The 23359-nt window shown below is 44.7% G+C and overlaps 1 protein-coding gene across 3 annotated transcripts in view; it reads right to left on the reverse strand.

Moving 5' to 3' along the window:
• Positions 1–433: 433 nt before the first annotated feature.
• PAK3 (p21 (RAC1) activated kinase 3) overlaps positions 434–23359 on the reverse strand; it is a 77674-nt gene continuing 54748 nt past the window's right edge. For 2 of the 3 annotated variants that reach the window (XM_037407998.1, XM_037407999.1), the window contains 10 exons: positions 22924–23052; positions 21776–21938; positions 17087–17150; positions 13273–13321; positions 10296–10408; positions 9319–9436; positions 8370–8469; positions 7734–7930; positions 2446–2583; positions 699–898 (listed from right to left, as the gene is read on the reverse strand). In XM_037407998.1, coding sequence (XP_037263895.1) covers positions 809–898; positions 2446–2583; positions 7734–7930; positions 8370–8469; positions 9319–9436; positions 10296–10408; positions 13273–13321; positions 17087–17150; positions 21776–21938; positions 22924–23052 — 1161 coding nt within the window. In that variant the 3' untranslated portion in view covers positions 699–808. Of the gene's footprint in view, positions 899–2445; positions 2584–7733; positions 7931–8369; positions 8470–9318; positions 9437–10295; positions 10409–13272; positions 13322–17086; positions 17151–21775; positions 21939–22923; positions 23053–23359 lie in introns of all 3 variants that reach the window. The other variant, XM_037407997.1, reaches the window with a different exon arrangement.

Below are 23359 nucleotides of genomic sequence, written 5' to 3' on the forward strand. Positions count from 1 at the left end.
GCCCGCTCTCACCTCACATTTCTCCTTCAGCTTTGCATCAGACAAGCCCTTTCTGAGCACACTGACTGATCTTTCTGCTTTTTCGTTTTACTAAGACTCTCATCCAGGCAAACAGTTTACAATTAGTTATACAAATCAAATTGTCAAGAACTGAAACACTATCTATTCACAGTTGAAAGCCTGTATCTCAACAGGATGTTTTGCCTGCCCCACTCTTGATTTGGTTTTGATTGGAAATGCAATTTCTCTTTCTTCCTCAGCTAGAAGTACCATGACTGGGCAAATAAATACCAGTGAGTGGGCTGTGTTCAAAAGGCAGTGCAGTCTGGAGTTTATGAATGAAGGAGATCCTTCTCCAATCCCAAACCATACCAAAAAAAAAAAAAATCCCCCCTCCCCTTGAAAAAAAAACAAACCAAAAGAAATAACAACATAAAAGGAACTTTCCATCTTTAAGAAACAACTGACAATTTAAAAGTGAACATACAGCTTATTCAAATGGTGAGAAGGAAGGGAATCTTCCAACTGAATTTGCTTTACCTTGGAAATAATCGAGGCAGCAAAGCTTTTTCGGTCATTACCTCTGTCTTAAGCCCTGTGTAATCTTAGAAATAAATTAAGGAGCCAGAAAGCAGGTGGGACTGGGCTGTTCTCCCTCCTACCACCATGACCATGACCGTTGGTTTGTTCATTCGTCCATCTGTCCCACAGCACAAGAGTTGAGGTTTTACAGAGTTTTCGTTCTCAGTCCTGCTCTGAGAATGCTCTGAGAATGAAAGTCTGCATGGGAGAAAGCCGGCCTGAAGCGCTAGCGGCTGCTGTTCTTAATCGCTTCCTTTGCTGCAATGATCAGTGGAGTCAGGCTGGAGAGAGGCTTGGCTAATTTTAAAAATGGATGCTGCCCAAAGGAGAAAAAGAAATGAGCTATTACTTTCCAAACTCAGTTACTCACAGGCTCAAGCAGTGTTCCTCTGGTTACCAGGAATACGCAGAAACAGGGCTGAGGGGACCACCTGCATCTCCACGTCCAGCACCTTGCTGTCACGGGCAAACATGACCCATAATGCTATTAATCCATTTAGCACGGTGTCTCCAGCTTGCTAGGATTTGTGCTCCCAGCGCCGTGGGAACGTTGCTTTCTGTCCCAGGGCCTTGTTCCTTTCAGGGAACTCAAAATGCTTACTCCTAAAGACACGGGCTATTTTAGTTGTCAAAAAAAGGCAAAGGGTGTAAGCCATTCCTCGGGGAACGCCAATGCCTGTAGGAAATGTTTATCCCAGCAGCATTCAGGCCCACGTGCTGTTCTGGAGGCCACTGAGGTGCAGGTTTTCAGCACCGAGACAGGAGCAGGGGGACAAGTGACAGAGTGCTGATGGACTCAGCTCTGGGTTGCAGTGAGAGCAGTGTCTGCCACCCCCTGCCCTGCCCCTCCTGCGCCGGCTGGCACCTTCGCTGCAGGGACAGCCAAGTGGCACGTTCTGCAGCTCCCGATCTGCCACAAAACCTGGCAGCAAACCTGTAGCGGTTCTCATTCACTCGGCTGTGCCAGGCGGCAAGTGGAGCTGTGACAAGTCCCGCTCAGCTGTCCCTGTTTCGGCGGCAGAAACCTCCCCAAGTGGGGCCCAGTGGCAGAAACCTCTGAGAGTGGGGCAGGACGGGACAGCCGGGGCCCCTCTGATGCTCACACTGAGCACCCACAGCACCCCTCCTTCCCGCAGCCAGCCCTCTGACCGCCGGGCTGTGACTGCCGTGGTCACCTCCCTGGCTGTGGCCGTGCATGGCAGTCACAAACCCAGGCCAGGCCTCCGTGCCTGGTATCGTTCCACTTTGGTTATTTTGCCACCCTGTAAAACTGATTATACCACCAAAATACACAATTGGGCCAGGAAAATGCTGAGAGGGCTGGAGCAGCTCTGCTGTGAGGAAAGGCTGAGAGCTGGGGTTGTTCAGCCTGGAGAGGAGAAGGCTCCAGGGAGACCTCACTGCAGCCTTGCAGTACCTAAGGGGCCTATCAGGAAGATGGGGACAGACTTTTTAGCAGGACCTGCTGCGACAGGGCAAGGGGTAATGGTTTTAAGCTGAAAGAGGGCAGACTGAGATTAGATCCAAGGAGGACATTTTTTATGACGAGGGTGGTGAAACAGTGGAACAGGTTGCCCCTAAAAATGGTAGATCCCTGGAAACATTCAGGGTCAGGTTGGACGGGGCTCTGAGCAGCCAGATGTAGTTGAAGAGGTCCCTGCCCACTGCAGGGGGGCTGGACTAGATGGCCTTTAAAGGTCCCTTCCAGCCCAAACCATTCTACGATCCTACTTATTTTTCATTTGCAAAGCATCAAGACTAGAGACTAATATGAGGGGGTTCCACCTGTCACCTTCGAATTTAGCTGATGAGAAAACCGTCACATAGCACAGCGGTTTCACTTGCAGCTGCTTCGCGTTTTACCTGCAGAAGCTCCTTGGCAGATCCTCGCCTGTCCACATCCATCTCCAGGCAGCAGTTTAGGAAGTCACGAAACACAGCGGACAGTCGCTCGGGGTTCTGCAGCTCTGGTGTCCCATTTGTAGCTATCAGATACAGCGCCTGCAGAAAAAGGAAAGGGGAGATCCCACCGGTTTCTTTCATATCCAAACTGCTCATACAGACACCATTTTTTTTAAGGTCCAGTCTCCAATGGCAGTTTCTTCCCTCATAGAGGGTTAGGAATGATTTTTCTATGCCAACAAAAAAACCCAACGACCCTTGATGCGGCCACAGCTATTCTAACATCAAAATGATCTCGCCTTGACGGCCGATTTCATTGGCTGACCTAGTTAGTATGAACTACATCAGCAAAAGCACATTTTGCTTCTCCAAGTATCGACACTAGCTTTACAGGCTATTTTAAAGAGTGAATTTGGTCTAACTGTATTATTTCAAAGTATTATTACATAAAATCCATCTCTGCAGTGCTCACTGGTGCCTAAAGTACAGTTTTCCATAAATCAAAGGTAGCCAAGTTCTTCGCTCTGTTCTTGATAAAAATGGTAACCGGATGAAAAAAAAAAGGTAAATCCATCAGCTTACTCCTTGGATAAAGAAACAAAAACATCTGGAACCTCATTTTCAACACAGACACCTAAGTTGCATGCACAAATATATTACGAAGAAAATGCATAATTGGGCAGACAGGAGCCACTTGCATCTGTGTCTTTCAGCAGTCTCCAAATTCCAGATCAGCTTCATTTATTAGTAAAAGAAAAAAACTTTTAATGGTCTAATCAGAAAAGTGAGTAATCCCACCCCTCTGGTAACCCTGCATGAATTTTGATACTCAAGTAACTACATTAATGCTGTCCCCATCCCAGAAATTGCCAGAAAAGCTATGGGAGGTTTTGGTAGCTGGTTACTGAAAGCTGGCTTGGTGACACGGAGAAAGCGGCTCGGTCATGAGATACATCCACCAAGTATTTCAGCAAACACGGACAAGCAGCAGCGCAGACTACGGTGCCTTTCAACTGCAATCGTCACGTTTCAGGCAAGCTTCCCAGTGAGAAGAACGAGGGGGCAGCTCATCTCCCACACCCGCTGTTTTAACCCAGAGCAGTGTGCGATCTGAGAACGGGGGGGCTCCGTCTGTGGTAAGGGTCGAGTCCTCTGTGGGTTCCCCACCATGATGTGCACAAACATCCAGCTGCTTGTCTGAGCGCAGACCTGTGCACACAGCCTACCCCGACACCTGAAAATTCCAGCCTTTCTCCTCCTTGAGAGCATCTAGCTCAACCTAAGCTTAAGTTTCTTGAGCAAAGCCAAGGATGCTCGCTTCCATTCAGCTGGCGGTGTCCACGCAGCTTTGCAAGCCCTTCCTGATACTCCTCAGGCCAAGGAACTAGAACATAATTTTGCAAAACCTAAGGTGAGCATTATCCAGTGCGGTGCACTCATACCCAAGGCCTAACGTGCCGAGAAGCCAGAGAGATCAGCTCATTCTGCTTTTGCAAGATGTTATTTAAAAAGACAAACATTTTGAACTATTCAAACTTGTAGAATACGTCTGAAATATAGAGCAATAAAAATAGAAATAGGCCTGAGAGTCTTCCGTGATAGTAACAGCTCTGCACTACTGGTGTTTAAACAGATTGTGACCAAACTGACTTTGCTATTATCCTCTTAAATACAGAGGAAAATTTCCAAGCCTAAAAAGGCAAAAGAACTATCCTAGAGTAAAAACAATAAAAGGAAGCTTCTTTACTTTTCCCACAGCATAAATGTCACAAAATCAGCCTTACCCTGTCCACCTGCAGCTGATCTCAGCCACTGGACACGGTGGTGAGCTGAAGTGCCTGCCCTCACTACACTCCCATCGTGCTACCCGAGGGATGGCGTTTCTCCTGGGGTAAAGGAACACAGCACTGATGTCGCCCTTGGAATTTTTATTCCAGCTATGTTCACCTGACTGCAAAACAGGAGTTCCAGGACTACTGGAGCTCTTTTACTTGCTCATTTCTTCACAGAACATGAATCATGAGGAAGAGCCATCTTTAGCTAGGTACTGCACCTCCTGAGTATTTCTACAACAACAGAAAAAGGTCTACAGGAAGCTGAAGTACCTTCTTATCATGTATCTTTTGGTTTCCTATGATACAGATGGCAAAGAAAACCAGTCCAGTACAAAGGAAATAAATGTTTGCAGTAGCTGCAGAGGGGCAATAAGCTCATTCATTCGTTTAACATACCAAGAAACAAGAAAGGATTCAGCATACAATTACAGCCGCACTCCGTGAAAATGATATCCTAAAGTCATCCAGGCCACCCAGATACAGACAGAACAACATACAGATGGTCTAGAAGCCTGAAACTATAGAAGATCCACGGTATTTGGAAAATATGCTACAGTTTGGAGGAAAACTGATGTGCTGAGGTTAATAAATGAGAAAGCAAACAGAAATGCTTAGTTTGGTTTGTTTGTGTTTTTCTGTTTTGTTTTTTTTAACTGAAACTGGGGAGTTCCAACCTGCATTTCCAAGGATATTTATCCCACCAGTGTTTGTCCCTCAGGCCCTAGGCATATGCCTGATGGAAGGAAATCACAGCGAGAGAAAACAAACACCATCACAGAAATATCCAGGCCACTCCAGGCTGGAAAATAGTCCATTCCTTGAGTTCTGCGTAGGCTGGAAAGAACCCGAGCAACGTGGGATGCATTTGCTCTACACATGAAAAAACAATAAATGCATCTATATTAAGATTGTTGCTAACTTTATGATTAATGATCCTTTAATGCCCTTGTAATTTATTATGTATTTAAATTAAATGTCAGTAACTGGATCTCCTGAGTGCCTTCCATTACTAAAACAATCATTCACAAAAATGAAAAAGCGTCCTATTGTTTCCAGGCTTTGCAGAATTCCCTGAACATGGTCTAAACGTGACTATTAAACCCAACAACTGTGTTCCATCACCTAAAAAATTTCTGTTCCATCAGCTTAAAAACTTAGCTGTAAAACCAAGTCTTGCTTGGTGAGAGCAAGACCTCTCACTGAAGTCTCCGATTCCACACACAACAGCTGATGGATCCTGTCCCTGCTGGGGTGGATTTACCTTAATTAAACCCCCCCGTAACGGGAGGACTGCAGGTGGTCCATCACAAGCTGTTCACTGCTCCCAGCGCAAGAGCAACAACCTCTGCAAGAGTCCAGGAAGCTGGTACAGACAGTACTGACTTCAGGTGCCTGATTTTAACCTACTGCAATTTTACTCAGACACCTGAAGATGCCTTTCTTAGGGGTTCAAGTTGATCTTAACTCCAGCCAGAGATGAGGCATGTACAGAGAAAAAAAGCACCTCAGATAATCTGGGTAAAAGCAGGAACAGCTGGACGTGAATTTGGTCAAAGATAAGAAGTTGACCTGAGGCTTCTCAAGGAGCCCTGGTCAACATCTGAGGTTAAGGAAGCAGGGAACTTTCAACACCTAAACCAGTAATGCTAACTATCTTCATCTGTTCTTCACAGTTGGAAAAAACCCCTTGAGATCATCAAGTCCAACCATTACCCCTGCACTGCCAAGGCCACCACTAAACCCTGTCACTAAGCTCCACATCTACACACCTTTTAAACACCTCCAGGGATGGTGACTCCACCACCTCCCTGGGCAGCCTGACCCAGGGCTTGACCACCTTTTCTGTGAAGAAGTTTTTCCTAATGTCCAATCTAAACCTCCCCTGGTGTCACCTGAGGTCATTTCCTCTTGTCCTGTTGCTCGTTATCTGGGAGAAGAGACCGACCCCCCCCCCCCGCCTACACCCCCCTGTCAGGGAGCTGTAGGGAACAATAAGGTCCCCTCTGAGCCACCTCTCCTCCAGGCTACACCCCCCAGCTCCCCCAGCTGTTCCTGGGTTAAGACTTGTTCTCCAGCCCCTTCCCCAGCCCTGGACACGCTCCAGCACCTCAATGTCCCTCCTGCCCTGAGGGGCCCAAACTGAACCCAGGATTTGAGGTGCAGTCTCATCAGCGCTGAGCGCAGGGTGATGGTCACTGCCCAGCTCCTGCTGGCCACGTTTTGGTGACAAGCCAGGGTGCTGTTGGCCACCTTGGCCACCTGGGAATTTTTTTTGTGAGGGTCTTCCATGGAAGCAAGTGGAACATGGGGTCCTCTCTTTGCAGGAAACTGAAGCAAAGCTGGTGATGTGCAAAAGCCCATGCTGGTAAATCTGGGCTGCTGCCACCCTGCCGGCTACGGTGCACTGTGCTCCCTCAGCACAGCCCGAACCCAAACCTCCCTGCTCCTCACCCACCCTTGCGAGGTGACACACCGCTGAAACCACAACCCCAAGGCACCAACCAAACCAGGTCTTCCAAGAAAACTCAGGAAGCTTTTTTCAAAGCCAGCGGAAGACTGAAATTTGTGTAATTTTTTTGTTCCTTTCTTAAGCAGTACGGCTGAGGATTTAATCCTGCCCGTTTTTCAGCTGGCAGTACAGAGTCTGGGGTCCGCAGGCCAGACAGCACGCAGCTTTACTGCTGTGAGAAAAGCTAAAGGTCATGCTCTATTTTAATTTTAACCTTAACAGAAATCATGTATGTATACAGGTAAGTCAAAATTAATTTCCTCATAAATTCCTGCATCCTATCAGGAATTAACTGTGCAGCATTTTGACTTCCTTTCAGCCATCAGCCATGAGGTTTTATCTTGGCATACATTCCTCCACTATTACACTCTTATTTGGTCTAAGAACTGGTCATTTCATTTTAAGGAACAATGACGACTTCAAAACATGAAAAATGCATTAGTTTACTACAAGTATCTGTGCATAAACATACTTTCAGGCATGTATTTGGTAATAAATAACTATGGCATTGCTCTAACTAGTGACACTTCTGGAAAGGCTCTGATCTGAGTTTGAAGGCTCCCCTGCCTGCAGATAAGAGTTGAAATGGTTTTCGTAAAAACTCCCCAACTGGAGAAACGTGCCACTGAAAAATTCCTGCCATTCAGAGATACAGCTCAAAGAGTTCAAAAACCATACGGGAACTTTCAAGCACCGTTGTTCTGAACGGGCTACATGTCACTTCTGAGGTTCTCCCACCGACATAACCTAAGCTACGGGACACGGGGATACGCTCCAGCGACACTCGGGGAAGTGGCCCTCAGCAGAACCAGCTCGTGCTGATGTTTCTGGAACCTTGTCTCATGGGAGACAAAACATGGGACAGATTAGAACCACAGTGGTACCAGATCTTATATGCACCTTACCCTGAGAGGATTTTCATTAAGGTAAGGAGGTTCTCCTTCCACCATTTCTATTGCCATGATCCCAAGTGACCAGATGTCCACTTTGGGGCCGTACGCTTTTCTTGTCACCACCTCTGGTGCCATCCAGTAAGGAGTCCCAACCATTGTGCTCCGTTTACTCTGCTCAGGGGTGATCTGAGCACAGAAGCCAAAATCAGCTGAGGAGAAAAACAAGTGTTGTTAAAGCCAGCTTGAATTGTAGAACCAAGCAAAAAAAAAAAAAAAAATCCCACTACGTGCCTGTGAAAGCGTTGTTGAATCTATCTGGAAACGTGGCCACGCTCTGTTTACTCAGTGCTGTAGCCAAGGAAATCCTGAATTGGCCACTTAAAAACCCCTCAAGTTTCATGCAGTGGCTTTTATTCACTTGAAGCTTTAGACTGCAACTTCCTCTCTCCGGAAGGGACGCAGACAAACCAAAGCCAACTCTTTACACCTTTTCCTTTTTACACCTCTCTGCACGCTGGTACTGTGCTCTTAGCTCGTAGCAGTGGTCAGTGCGCTAGCACAGGCATCGCTTTTGGGTAACTGGCAGTCAGTCAAAAGCAGCACCAACGCCACGTCCTGGGAACCCTGCGCCCGACCAAGAATACCTACTCAATTTGACAGATCCGTCCATTCCGAGAAGAATATTGTCACTTTTGATGTCTCTGTGAATCACTTGGTTTGAATGAAGGAAATCCAGCGCTTGCAGGCACTGGTAGATAAAAAAGAAACACGAGGGTAAAAATTAATGACCTGATTTCATCACACAAGAAAGGAAATGGCTCTAAAAGATTTAATTTCTAGATGAATTGTGAGTAATGGCAGAATATTGTGCTGTCAAGAGGAATGACTTGCTGCTTCAACTATTAGAGTAATAACTTTCTAAATGAAGGCATATTAGCTTCTGAAAGAGAAATGTCACTTATTGTTACAGACTATCCCCTGAAAGCACAGACAGAATGACTGCTGCTGCAATGAATGTGCTATCTCCATCCACATGAAACACCATTGTTTGCCAAAAAGTCCCTTCCTTCCGTACAAAGTGGATCACTTTCAGGTGGGAGGTTGCATGACAAAGATTTTATTGTTAGGTTCTACAGCAGATTTGAAAGTAGCATGTTAGTCATTTTTCAGAAGCAAACACCATTTTGGGTGGAACTCTATCCTTCTAAGCTGAGAGCTGTGATAAATTAGCCTCTGTTTTTCTTTGTTATTATTTTAAAATAATTCTGCAACCAGCATGTTTGCTTTTACAGGCAAGGAATGCAGTATAGACATGCTCCAGGCAAAGGTTTAAAGAGGCAAAGTTGGGAATAGTAAAAATAAAAAAAAAATATATAAACAAATAAAAAAGAAATACAGTAACAGTATATAAGAATATAACTACAGGGTACAATAAGTGCAGTGATACCGGCAGGCAGTCCACTTCAGATGCTTTCTTCTCCGTATTATAAAAACAACACAGAAACAGCTCTGAACATGAAATCACTCACGTTCTTACCACCTGTTCAGAAGTACCATCCCGTCCCAAGTCATCAGAAGCCCATGTGGGACCCCTTACCTCCCTGCAGACAGCAGCTATCTGTCCTTCATCCATACATGTCTCCGTAACGACATCGGTTAAAGAGCCTCCAGCCAAGTATTCCATAACCACCCAGAGCTCATCACCAACTAGGTAGCTGAAAGAAGAAAACAATGGCATTAAGATGAACGTGCATAGCTAAATTACCTTATGGAAAAGACTACAGTTGATTTTTGTTTCCAGGTCAATTTAAATGAAGACAGAATAAAACAAATAGACATTCCTTGGCTATTACAGTACTTAGAATCTGTGCAGTCTAAATGAGAAAGGCACACAAGTGAAAAATTAGACATCTTAGATGGCAAGCAACTGAAAAATGCAGTTGAGTAACAGCAAAGATAAATCTTGAACCAGGACCTATAACATCATCTGGTTCATCATCACAACACATAAATTCAGTTACTAACTCCAGGAACAAGGCCACACAGCTTTCAGTTGTCCATGGTACAAGGGTGTGTACCACTGAGGACAGAAATTGGTCAACAGTTTGGAAAATCTTACATAAAATACATTCAGAAATAGGAAAAAAATTTAAAAACTGGCAAATTATGTATTTCTGGAAACAAGAACCTAGTCTTCCTGGCATCCACAGCAGTGGAAAATTGTGGGAACAGCCCAAGGGAAATAATTTCTATGATGATTTATCAGGACTTATCACAAGACACAGAAAATATGATCGACTTCAAAAAACAAACCAAAACCCAACCAAACAACATGGAGGTAGTGAACTTACAGGCTGTTGTTTTAGTAAGATATAGCTGATCCAGCTTTTGAAAACAGTCTTCAAACTATGTATGCCAGAAAAGATTATTGCAGACAAAAAGTAATCTCCTCCCATGCATTGTATATGAGTAGATAAATAATAAAGAGGTCAATTTGCTGCCAGTGACCAAAGTTTTCTTTTATTCTTTAGTTTGCAGCATATAAATGAACATGGTAATACCTGAAATACTTACCTGTCTAAGTAGTTAACAATATTGGGGTTCTTATTTTCCCTCATGACCAGGATTTCATTAATAATTAGTTCCTTTTTGGGCTGTTGTTGGAGATTCATTTGCTTTATGGCCACCTAAAATGACATTGAAACCCATTAACTTGAGCAGTCTGTTGCACAAGATCAGAATGAACAGGGAGTGAGTGTTTTTGGAACGACACAGCAGAGCTGTGCCAAAGTGTCTTGTTATTAGACATATGAGTAACTTATATTACATATTATATAATATAAGAGTAACTTATATTACATATATTAAATTAGTAACTTATATTACAACACCCTATTCCTCTGCTAGCTTGGATGCTAGTTACAGGACACACAGCCATATACATTTTGCCTTGTAAAATCCGTAAAAATGGTCTTTAAACTATCAACCACAAATCTCTAACACCGCTCTCTAGATGCATGTTCTTCTCAAATGGCCTTAGTTTATCACCACTATTATTATTCATGCACATTTTGCAAGCAGGAAGTGATTGTGTTACTGTGAAAATATATAAAAATATACTGATCATTGTTACAGCAACTGCTGATACTCACTTGATTGCGTAAGAACAGACATATGTACATTACATATAAAATGCCATACTAAAAAGATAGCTAAGGTTACCAAAAAACCCACAACCAACGATCTTAGCACCTCCTAATTTCCTGAATTTTGATTTAGCAACCCTAAATAAAATTCTTTAACAGTTTAAATTTGCAATTATTTTCTGGGTTTAAAAAGAATAATCAATTCTGTGGTATTTTATGGATACACCCAGGGTTATAAGCAGAGCTTGGGGCTTTTAGATCCCTTATAGACCTCTATTTAAGAGCAGTTACAAAGCGCAGCACTGCAGGTGGATGAGAAACTACCAGTACGATTCAGATGTATTTTCTGACAGCCAGAAACGATAAATCAGAAATCTTAAGCTGCGGCCCCAAAGAGCAACAGGATTCTCCAAGACACCACCTTGTCCATTTATCACTAATACGGTCCCCCTTGCTATGAACCGTTGTAGCCATCCTGCCTCCTCCTGCCTCCTCTGCCCTGTCCCATCTCCCCCCAGGCAGCCACGGTGTCCCCTTGAGCTTTTCATCCCGGCCTCCTTGCTGAGCCCTCTCCTGCCACCCAGCTCGGCTCCAGCCAAGGACTCCTACAAATCCACCTTTCCTCGAGGTCCCAGAAGAGCCCCACTGCCCGACACGCACCGTGGTCCTGTGGCTATTTAAAGGTGCCTCTCGCTCCCTCCACACGCAGTTTGGCCAGTTCCCCCTGCCTGGTCCCACTCCTGACGTGGCACGCCAGAGACCACCCCTCCGCTCTCACTCCTCGTCTCCTAGCCAGGCTTTTCAGACAGGGTTTGTATACATTCAAAAACTCTGGCTTGGAAAAGGAAACGAATGTTAAGATGCCACTTTAAGTCGACCACTACAGGGGCCGTCAGAGCTAACGCTGCTTTCCTCCAGGATTTGTTTCTCACACCCCTGGCTCCTGCTTCCCTGGGACCAGTTCACGGGCTGTAACGGGCCATTGCTGACACCGGTCCTAAACACGACTGTTATCGTTTAGCCCTCTGCTCTCGATACACACCTTCTCACTCATCAGTGTGTGTGTGTCAACCAGCTTCAGCAGGACTAAACCACAAAACCGCATCCTAAACATGAACTCTCCTTAATTAAGTCTTTCATGATACTTTGAAGATCAAACGCATGATGGAAAAAATGCTAAACAGTATTACTGTCTGAACCTGAGATTAAGGCAAATTGGGACTGAATGATGGCAGCCTCCATCAGCTAGTTGATGCATTAATATATTTAATAATTAAGACAGAGCTAGTGTATCCTTCTCTGAAAGATACTGCTTCCCTCCTTGCATTCTTTCTGGTCGTTAATAAATTAATGTCCAAAAATTAAGCAACGTGTTGAAGCTGTTCATTCCTCCCTGCCACAGGGACATTTGTGACCACCCCCAGGGTTCTCCGGAGCCCTCTCATTACTACTTTATTATTTATTAATAAATTAATATTTATTTTATTTTTTATAATTTATATATTTAATATAATTAAATTAAAATACTAATAGTAATGTATTAAATAATACATTGTTACTCAGACCTATAAATTTTAACAATTTGTTTTGCTAACTAATCTATGGCCAGGTCTACAGGTCAATTTTTATGCTGTAAATTAAAGAGTTAAATTGTATAGAGAGACCAATATTCTCTGCAATAGCACAACTTCACGCCCACTGGGAAGCAGAGATGTAACTATTTCTAAACCCATACATTTACAACGGCAATAAAAATTGTATAGGTTTTAGCCAGCCCAAAAGCTTGCCGAGATTTCTTTACAGATTTCTCTCCATTAAAATACCCATTCTGGGATGATGGAACATAGCACCAGGCTGGACCAATGACACTGTGGAGAGCACAGACTTGTCCTGCAGACAGAGTAAGTAAAAAAAATAATTTTCTTACAATTGGACTTAAAAGCTACGGGTGAAGCACCAGCCCAAGCACAGAGACCAGCAAGGCTCTTACTGATTCCGGGGGGATGAGGACCTCCCCTCAGGAATTCGCAGGCACCTTTTCAGGCATTAATCAACACCTCAGTGTAATGGTTACTGGAAAGCAGAGGGCCACAGTAAGTGTTCAGTTACTGAGGCACAGAACCACATCGCCCCTGAAGAGCTTTCATGGAAAAGCTGAAGACAGTAGGTGATGTATTTGCCAGCTGACAGTAGTCTGTGCTGAGGAACAGCCTCACTAGAAGATAGATCTTACAGGCTGACACTGGTCTGCGCTTCAAAGGAACAGCCTTTACAGTAAAGATCTACTTGATCTTTACTGTAATCTTTACTTCTTGAGTAAAGAATCCAAAAGACCCCTCCCCCGTTCACACCAGAAGGGAAAGCACTGAGTACCTGCCAGATCTGCTGGGACTCTTGACACTTACCTCCTGCCCTGTAGCAATGTCGATGGCTGTATACACAGTTCCCGAGGCCCTAGAAACAAAACAGCAGCAAAGAAATGAGAAGCAGCTTAGTCCCTGTACGCGAAAGCCAGCCCAGATAGATCTCTGCTGCCTGCAGTGTCTGTAGAACGCTTCTGTTCCCCCGGTCCTTCATCCCGCAGCGCAGCAGCCCACCAGCCCTCTGCCATGCAGGGCATCCAAGATAAGACTTATGTCCAACATGAAGAAAAAGGGCTGGTGCAAAACTCAAATGTACATACTAAATTATCTTAGTTCAAAACTTAAGGGGGGGGCGTCTGCAAAAACTGGAAAATAATATATTTAATTCTTCTCCCATTTTCTCCAGTTTTGCTTCGTTGATTTTTGGTTGGGTTTTTTCCCCTTTTGTGTGCATGCGTGTGCTTTCCCCAGGGAACGTAACATACAGTCTAGCTGCGCCTTCTCAGACCTCTTATTTGAATCTATCTGTAAAACTCGAGCAACACCACCCAGCCCTTCTGAGAACCTGAACACGTGTGACAGCCAGTCGAGGAAAGAATCTAGCCACAGCTTTCTCCGGCACGCAAGGAAACTGTTCTCCAGCCAGCCCGGCAGGTCCCAGCTAAGGCAGGTTAAAGGCAGATACTTTGTTTCACACACAAACGGAGAACTACTCAAAACAGAGAGTCCTTAAGCAGCTTCTTTGTCTGCCAAGAGCTGTCAGCAGCTCTTCCCTTAGGTGTGCCACACGCGTGAAGGACCCTTCGTGGTGTCTGTGTCTGGCTTCTGTGGCAGACACAGGTGCTGTTGCAGAGCCACCAGAACTAAGTGGCACGCTCACCTGCAGACCAGGCAGCCTGGGACTTGGTTTGCCACCTGCCTCTCGTTAGAAGAGGTTATTTCCCTGTAATGACGTGAAGGGCTGGAAAGGCCACGATCAGAGGAAATCCCTTTGGGTTTCAAACCAACTGCAGGCTTGTAAACCCTCATGGGGCTTCTTTCTGACCACAGGCTTACACTGCCAGCGCTGGCAGCGAGGCAAGGGACAGGCAGGGTGGGAATTCTGAGAGACGGGAACGTGCATCCAGCAAGTGTCCCACTGACTGAAAAAGCCATAATCGGTTTGCTCGTTTTTACGTGATCCCCCGGCTTGTTTGTTTACCTGCAGGCTGAAATGTTTCTGAAGCATTTTAATTCAACAGGCACCAGAGACCGTATGTCTGTGTTGGGAACAATGTTCTCATTGGGCACGCTATGTATTCTTTTAATATAAATGCAAATACATTTTCCTATGACTAATTGTCCAGATTAATCCAATTTGTTTGCATAAAAAGCCAACACCATTTATTCAGACTTGCTAATACCGTGCTGTATCTCCTCAGCAAAGTCCTATCAGGGTTTATTTTAAAACGGGTATTTCAATTAGGATGCTTCTGGTATGCTCCAGGCCATCTGTGAAGAGTTCAGATAAAGGTGAGTAATTTAAATAAAGCTGTGAATGAATTGCAAGGGCTCTGCAATTCTGCATTACAAACTTTTACTTCTAAGCCACTATAATTTCTGATCTGTATCGAACTTTTAAAGGCTTCTGTAATATCTTAGTTTTAACGCAGTTAGGCAAGTACCAGGGCCCACAATTAGATCTGTGTCACTGTGATGCAGAGCAGTACAAGTTAAAAAAGAAAAACCAACCTGAACCCAGGCTGCTCATAGCTCCATAATAATTTGTCTTTCTCGCAAGAGCTAACACTGTTTGAGCAAACACAGCCTCTTTGTCAAGCACCAGGTAACTACATTTCCTTCGGTGTCAGCAGCATTTTCAGTCCTTAGCTGGAGAAAGATGACAAGCCAGAGACTCGGCACTGAAGCTGACCTGTTCCTCAGCACAGGCCTGCTGGCTGCCGCTCACTGCAAAGTGGCTGTACAGCCATCCCACTGTTTCTTAACTTACCAGCCGCGTGAAGCCACCAAGTGCTACGTGCCAGCCAAGTTGCTTTTCCCCAAGTAAGAAGTTGCTTTCTACCTGCAGTTCTCTGGGCAGCCACCTCTCCTGCTGCCTTGCAGTGCTCTCGTTAGCAGCTACTAAAAACCTACTGGCTTCCACCGCTGCCAGTGCCTTTGGCGTAACTGTACCCGACTCATTGCAAGGGCAGGCAGCTCAGGAGCTGGCACCTGCATCAACTAAGCACATCAGCAGCATCCAAGGCAGTGCACCTCAGCCCAGCCCTGCTGCAGACAGACACGCTAACCCCAGCCATGCAGCAGTCCGGTCCCTCCTCCTCATCCTGTTTCATTACCTTTGTGATGATTTTTTTTTTCTTTAGGGTCTTTCCCCATCACTGTAAATTGACCACCAGCATTACAGTCATGAGCTGGTTACGGCAGCACACGCGCTCCTCTGTAAGAAGGGCGTGCAATCTTCAGGCTGTACTAAAAGCTGGAGGAAATCAATCTAGATACCCTTTCAGGCCAGAAATTAGCCACTTGTCTTTCCACCAGTTGTTGAGGCACCTCTGTACAAGCTCACTCCTAGGACTGTCAAAATAAAAGATTGTGAGGGTGATGGTCATAGACTCATGGTGACAGCAATAATCTGCTTCACACACATGTTTATTCTGACTCTCACTTCTTCAGTTGACACTTATCTTAGGGGAGACTGGCACAGCTCTAAGTGTCCACCGACACTTTACGAATGACAATAAGAACCAAATCTTCGGGTAGAAAGCAAGCTGGAATCTGAGAAAGGGTTTTTACAGAATGAATGGAGCAGGAACACGGTCCCACAAGTGCCCTACCAAACAAGATACATCTGCAATAAAGCCTGCCGGAGAAAAGAGCACGAGTGTGTCTGGCTTTCCGCCGTACATGTCAGTTCTAGGTCAGCAACATGCTACCCCGAGTTCAAACCTCACAAGCAGTTCAGGCAGAGAAGTATCTCCTGATGTCAGTAAACAGCTCCTGTCATACACCGACAGCAGCGGGATCCTGGTGTTGCACAAACAGCACTAGCCCTCCTGGAATTACAACGCAGCCAAGGAAACTTGTGCCAAGCAGGGAATCCATCCGTATTTAAAATGCAAGTCAAACACCTAATTTTGATCTAATTTCTTTTGCTCTTGCCTCCTCACATAGGAAATATTTCAAATCAATCCTAATGCAAGCAAAGTTTGGTTTCAAAAGGGAATAGCTTGGTTGATTATTTTCAGTAAACGCCTACAACCTGCAGGATCCACAAGTGCTCTGCCATCAGGTAGGCAATGAAGTACTTTGTGATCCACTGCATTTGTTACTAAATTTTTGGGGTTTAACTACCTCTGCTAGAAAAGAGAGTTTATCATCCAACCTTAGGTTTCAGTTTCTAAACTATGTGGTTATAATCCTGATTACTGAGTATTTTTTTTTAAGCAAAAATATTTGAAAGAAATGTTATTGAGAACTATTATTTATCTGACAACTATCAGGTGTTAAATTGCTCTTTTAGGCAACAAAGATTTTTCTCCTTTCTGTAGTGTAGCCATATTATTTTGAAACATACAAAAATGATTCCTCATAAGAAAACAAGCAAACATGCCACACACTGGAGGGACAGTAGATCTTCCAGATCCTGCTCCCTGCTGCAGGCAAGATATTGCCAGCATGAAGTTGTCTTTGATAATGCCTTCTTACCAAAGTCGTAAATTCTGATCAATACTGAGAGACAGGAGAATCTAAACTCAGTGTCTGAACATGTCTGAAGCTCGCCCAACTTCACACCTGATATTACAACAGCAAAATACCTGGCCCATGTTTTTGTACAAGCAACTGTGATTAGACTTACCCTTGACCAATTTTTTCAAATCGAGTGTATTTCTTCTTAGGGTCTCCCACACTCACAATGCTCCCTGAAAAAAACAAAGTGAAAGATGCTCACTTAAAAACAGAGGTACCACCTTCCAGCAGGTCAGAAATGCAGCCCCATGGTCTGGGGTTGTGAACTGTTTGTAGTCAGTTGGGTAACACCCCACAGGCAGCTCTGTAGCACAGCCAGCCTCCACGAAGACTGGTTTTCTACAGTCCTTTGGAGAGTTACCTTGACAGGAAACGAAGAACATGGAGAAACATTCACAGGAGACAGATATTAGAAAAGAACAAGTACCAATGCAAGTAAGTGTTTGTTGTCTATAAACATTAATGAGAGCTGGAACAACATAGCCTTTGTTTTCTTAGGAAAAATAACTCTGTGTGATTCAACATAACGTTCAATACTTCCGAAGATGAAATGCACCTTGGGTTCTGGAATCAATTTTTATGAATACGTGCCATTTTCAGAACAGGAAGAATATTGCAAAGTGTTTCCAGAAGGGGATTTCTCAATCTCTCAGCTGTTTGCCAAAAGAAGACCTTTATGTTTTTCAAGAACAGCATCTCATGTTCTAATCAATAATTATGGGGCTCTAAGAACTATGACCCCCCGTAATTTATTACCAGGCTGAGCTCTGAAGACCTTGCTTGTGCCATTTTTAAGGACCACACTGCCTGTCTTCAACCTGACCCGGACCAGTTACTAGCATTTGACTTGCGCTCTCAACACTGCACAGATGCTGATCTTCACAAACAAGCAGGGCCACGATGGGCAACAAGAGCGATACTCCTCAGGCAGAAGCCTCACACAGGCAGCTGCACAAATGAGATGCTGATAATTTCATGGGTACAGGTGATGGGACTGAGCAGCCAGGCCAGCCGGGCTGCGCTGCAGCAGTGGGAAGGCTGGGCCAGCGGCCGGCACAGGGCATGGGACAGTCCGACTCCATCAGCCACTGTGGAGCTCATGTGCCAGTGGAAGGTGAAAATTAAAGCATGCGCTGCTTGATGGCTTCTTGCCCACTCAGAGGTGTAGGCAGTGTGAAGGGGAAGGAAAGAAAGCAGTAATCAGGACACTGTGCTTGCACGGAATGAAAGAGCCAAAAACTGATAAACTCAAAACAAATCCAAAGGAATAATTAAAAAAAAAGTATTGTTTTTTCTGGTCCGGTAGTTTCCTAGATAAAATACAAACAATGACGTTTAAGGTGATGGCTCAATGCAAATGACTTCTGAAGATTTAACTTGGAACGTACATCACAAACACGTTAAGAAGATTAGTTCAGGAGGAAAGGCTTCCAATGTTTTGCAGCATGTTTTATTTGACTGATCTGGCAATATTCCTGTATCACAAATACAAACATGTACTTATTTGTTCATCTGTGCATCCAAAACAAGAGTAGGTGATGCACCACTCACTGTAAGTAGTAACAAGCATCTCTCCCCTGTCCAGGCCATGTCTCTGGAGCAAAAGGCTTTAGCATCCAAACGGGCATCTGACTGGATGCCTAACCAGGCATCCTGCCTGCCAGCATGGCAAGAAAACGGGGCATCAACACCATCTGGTACACTCCCTGCTACAACAACGTTGCTGGCCTTGGCAAGATCGCTAACGGGAGCTGCAGGAGAAGAGGTTTCCTTCGCCCCACAGTACACACACCGCCCCCCCCCCCGGACTCCAGTGCCCACTGCTGATGGCAGTGCGAGTGCCTGCCTGCTGGCTGAGGATGCTACAGTCTCGAGTAGCCTGAAGCTGTCCTGCCCTGCTGTGCCAGCCTGCAAGGGTTACAGTAACTGGACTGTCTGAGTCTGAGCCAAGGACATAATGCTTTCATGACCTGGTTAACTTTTCATAGTTTCGTCTCAATGAAACACATCCCGTAAGACAAAGCTTTCATTTTGCTTCTCTGTAGCGGGTCTCCACTAAAAGATAACTCTTCAGTCAAGAAGAACATGACCGGAGGACTCCGGGACTCCTTTTTAACTGACTGGAAGAAGGGATGCGAGACGAGAAAGCATACCCCCTTGCTCACACTGCTGAGCTTAACCGTCCCCCAGACAGGGATCCCCCTGAGACTCTGCAGTACCACACCAAACGCGGCCGTAATCCTGCTCTGGGCTGGGTAACAGGGAAAACGCTGTGCCGTCGGTGTCTGGCTAGGTGCTATTTTCAGCCAGTTAATGGAACCATGTATCTATCACAACAGATATCAGAAGTTCATAGAAGTTCAGAAGAAAAAGACTGCGTAATAAATATTTTGAAAAAGATTCTTCCCAATTTGGCAGAGATTTTGCAGTTCAGATTTCTGGAGTTTTCCCTCAAAACATGAGTAGCTGTTTTCACAAGTTTGTGTTTGAGGCTGGTTTCCTGTGCTTAAGCCAATGCACATCAAATATGACAGCACTAAAATCAACAAAGTCACTGGTACGTGCCTCCAGTTCAGAGAGGCACTCCCTACTCCAGACAGAAGATAAACCTATCAGCAATTTGATGTCTTTAAGCACTTTCCTTTATTGAGTCCTAAATTAAGTGGCTAAGAAAGCAGAACTGGGCCACTTCTGTTTTGTAATTACAGTGGAACATATTCGTGATTTCATTACAGACAGAATTTTGTTTGATCTTATCTCAATATTACAGGCTTTACTCCCTAGTAAAACTTGCAATGAAAGTGGCTCTAAAAAACCCCAAGTTATTTCAAACCAAAAAGAATTATGAAAGCAATCTAAAATAAAAGAGGGCAGAGGACATCTTCCAAAAGTAGCATAAAATCACTTGTGGGGGAAGTAGGCAAGATGGAGACGTCATACAAGTTAAAACAAAACAAAACAGTAAAAAAACAACCACGACATTCTTAAATATAATTACCCCAGGTCTATAACAAAAAAGCATCATCCCCTGTTTTCACATAGCTTCAAGAAAGCACAAAAAGATTTTCACTGTCCACATCACAATTTGCCCAAGGCAGACCTTCAGACCTTGCTCACTTGGTATCAAATTCTTAAGAAAGAAAAAGCATGAAAGCATGTAATATTTCAAAGATATTACACACAATAACTCAAGGGCTCAGCCCTCCATCTGGCATACGCAGAAGCGTGAAGGAACGACACGTGTACTTACGTTCACGTATGCAGGGTACCTACCGATCTCACGGCGAAAGCCTGCCTCAAACATTTAGCCTCAGCTGAAGAAGCTACAATTCCTCCCTTTACAGGCTTACATACCTGCAGGTAACTAACTGCCTGCTCTGGAGTTTATTTCAGTGTGCTCTCAGCTAAAGCTACTGAACTTACCCCTTGGACAGACCCTAACGCCACTGGCATACAGCTCCTTATAGTTCTGTCAACCTGCTGAGGGTGCAAAAAACTCTACACAGGCAGCTGAAATCTCTCAGCTAAGGAAGGCTTGAGCCTCTGCAGTCACACCAGCCATCAGTGGCGGGGCAGGTACGACAAAAAGGTTGGTGTAGCACAACAATGAGCACCGACAACCACTGTGAAGAAGCCACAGGCAGACTGCACCCCTTCACAAACAGCTGCCCCATTAAAGACGGACCATTATTGACTTTGAGATCAAACACAAGGAAGTGTAGATCAATCCACTTTCTGTCCTAACAGTTAATGGTAGACACAGAGTAAACTTCACTATGTTATGAACCTAACAATTGATTATCTGAGAACACAGCACTGCCAGCTACTACATGCCAGAAGCAGATTAAACTGGTTGTACCGCAGCATCACAAGGACTTGGTGTGTTATCCTAGAGTATGATCTGCACGGGGGGTTGGGGCCAAATGTTTCTAATAGTATTAACTGGCTGGGAAGCAGCTATGACAAAGTGCCACGTGTCTGAGGAATATACAGGGAATGTGCTGGAGGCTGGCTCCTGAGAAATGCTTGCAGTGCAGTTTTATGCTAAGACAAAAAAAGAGAGAAAAAAAAAGGATTGTTATAAAATTGCCTGTTTTTTTGTTGAAGGGGAGGACACACTGAAAACACCTCTTCCTCTCTATCCATGGTGTCAACTGATGTTTCTTCAAAGGAGTTCTCTCTGACAAAAATGTAGACTTCTAACAAAAACTAACTCAAATATATTAGCAAAACTATTAGTAGTAACAACAATCATAAAATTGGCACCAATACAATATTTGAGGCAGGAGAGCTCCTTCAGGCTGAAGGCAACAGCGTAGTGCTGTAGATGTCTACTGGTAAAAAACCAAACCAAATCAAACAAAAACAACAACAAAAAACCCAACTGAAAAAAACCAACCAAAACTCGAACACATTTCTGGAAAATAATTTGGTTCTGATGACTGGTGAGAAAGTCAGGAGTGTGAAGAGAATTTAGTAACCCTAATACTCTGTTCAATTTGTCCATCGGCACACAGGAGTTCACTAGGTCATTCACTAGGTCACGGCCTTCTGCTCAACCAGAAACAATCTCTGCTCTTGCCTTCAGCACAGAAGGAAGCTCAGGCACATCCACCCCGGTCACAGCTGCCCTCAGAGGCAGGAGGAATACCCCAAGCGTGCTCTCGCTCCCACAGTAACACTTTGTGTAGGGAGTCGTCAGTGACTGCCACTAAAGAGAGGACGACCACTTGGTACGTATAATCCCGAGGCACGCATGCGGTACTGCTTTATCACACAAGAAATGCAGAAAACATACTCAGTTTCTCTAGGATCTCCTCATCTGTCATCTTGGATTTTTTTCGCTGCCGGTCTGTGTTTCTGTACAAAGTGTTCGTGTTCGAGTTCTCAGGTTGAGGAGTGGTGGCTTCTTTAGCTGGTGCTGGTGCAGCGGCAGGTTCAATTACAGAGCGTGTGTAGATCTGTGACAAGAAATTATTTTGTGTCAGAAAGGTGCTTTGCAGAGATGCCCCTGAGATCCTATCACAAATGCAAAGCCTTAGGAAGATGCTGTCTGCCACATCCAGGGCTCTTAAAATGTTTGTGTTTGCTGTCCACTTCTCAAACGACGCAGGCAAAAATGAAAGCTAGTTTTACACAAGTTCATGGCCACTGTCATTTTCAATTTTCATTAATTTTCTGAAAGATGACTGAAACAATGAATTTACTGCGTTCTAAGGATACAGAAATAGATCTGGCCAGGGCCAGGGCCCCAGAGCCTTGTTCCTTGATGCTCATGTGTTTTCAGGGGTAACAAAATGACTCTTCAGTTGGTACGTGTCTGAATAGAAGCAGGGAGCATTTCCCTCTTCTGATCACGACTGCTGAACTGCCTTCTCACCAGTGTCCCAGCCTTCAGGGAGTGGCCACTAGGAACCGTGTTCCAGTCCTTCAGGCACCTTCTCTTTACAACACCTAGCTGCGTGGGGTTCTTCCCACCAAACTCCACTCATGTAAAAGTTGAAGGTGTAGTCTAAGCTCTTCTCCTAGCTCCTTACACAGTCTGTGGAGAGGGACAGGTACCTCCCAGGGAACAGTTTCTCCTACGTATCCTGCGAGGGCATGAACTGTGTCTGATGACCACTCTCTCCACTGATGACAGAGAGCTTACACAGATACTTCAGACACAGTTGTTCACTTTTACACCGGTGGCATTAAAAGACACAATGCTATTTCTTACCTGATACTAAGACAAACTCATGGTCCCTATTAGAATCACAGGAAACTCCTAGCTCAATGTGAAAGTTCAAACCAGATTTTTCTGCTGTCAGTGGCTTGGGTGAAACACTATGTCATGGTAGGACTCCAACCCTCAGCCTTCATCCCCAAATGGCGAGTGCTGCCCGACTAAGAAACATGCAGCTCTGAACGACATCAAATACAGCGCTAACCGAAGCTGGGACTTACTGATTTTGTATGTTCAGGCCGAGGCGCAATTACAGGTGGAGGTTCATTGTCATCTTCCTCTTCATCGTCTTCATCCTCTTCCTCAGAAACAGAGGGAGCTAGCGGGGGTTCTGATGCTGTTTTTGTGCTCTGTGGACAGACAGTAGCTTGAGTGACAGTCACCATTCCAGCATTTGGGAGGTTCGATAATCACCCACAACTTTAGTCTGCTTAGACATCAGAAACCGATCAAGATGTGCCTACAGTCCTACGAGCCTCAGTTCTAATTCACACACAGCACAACACAATTTAAAGGTTACAAATTACCACGCTGTTTTGTTAATTCATCTTGGCGTATTTCATTTTTGCTAAAAACAACTAAATCATTCCCATGCTTAGTCAATTTCTAATTTCACAAAACGTAATACTTGAATATATCACTAGAAATCACATCTAG

This window comes from Falco rusticolus, chromosome 14 (genome assembly GCF_015220075.1).
Source record: "Falco rusticolus isolate bFalRus1 chromosome 14, bFalRus1.pri, whole genome shotgun sequence".
Taxonomy (NCBI): domain Eukaryota; kingdom Metazoa; phylum Chordata; class Aves; order Falconiformes; family Falconidae; genus Falco; species Falco rusticolus.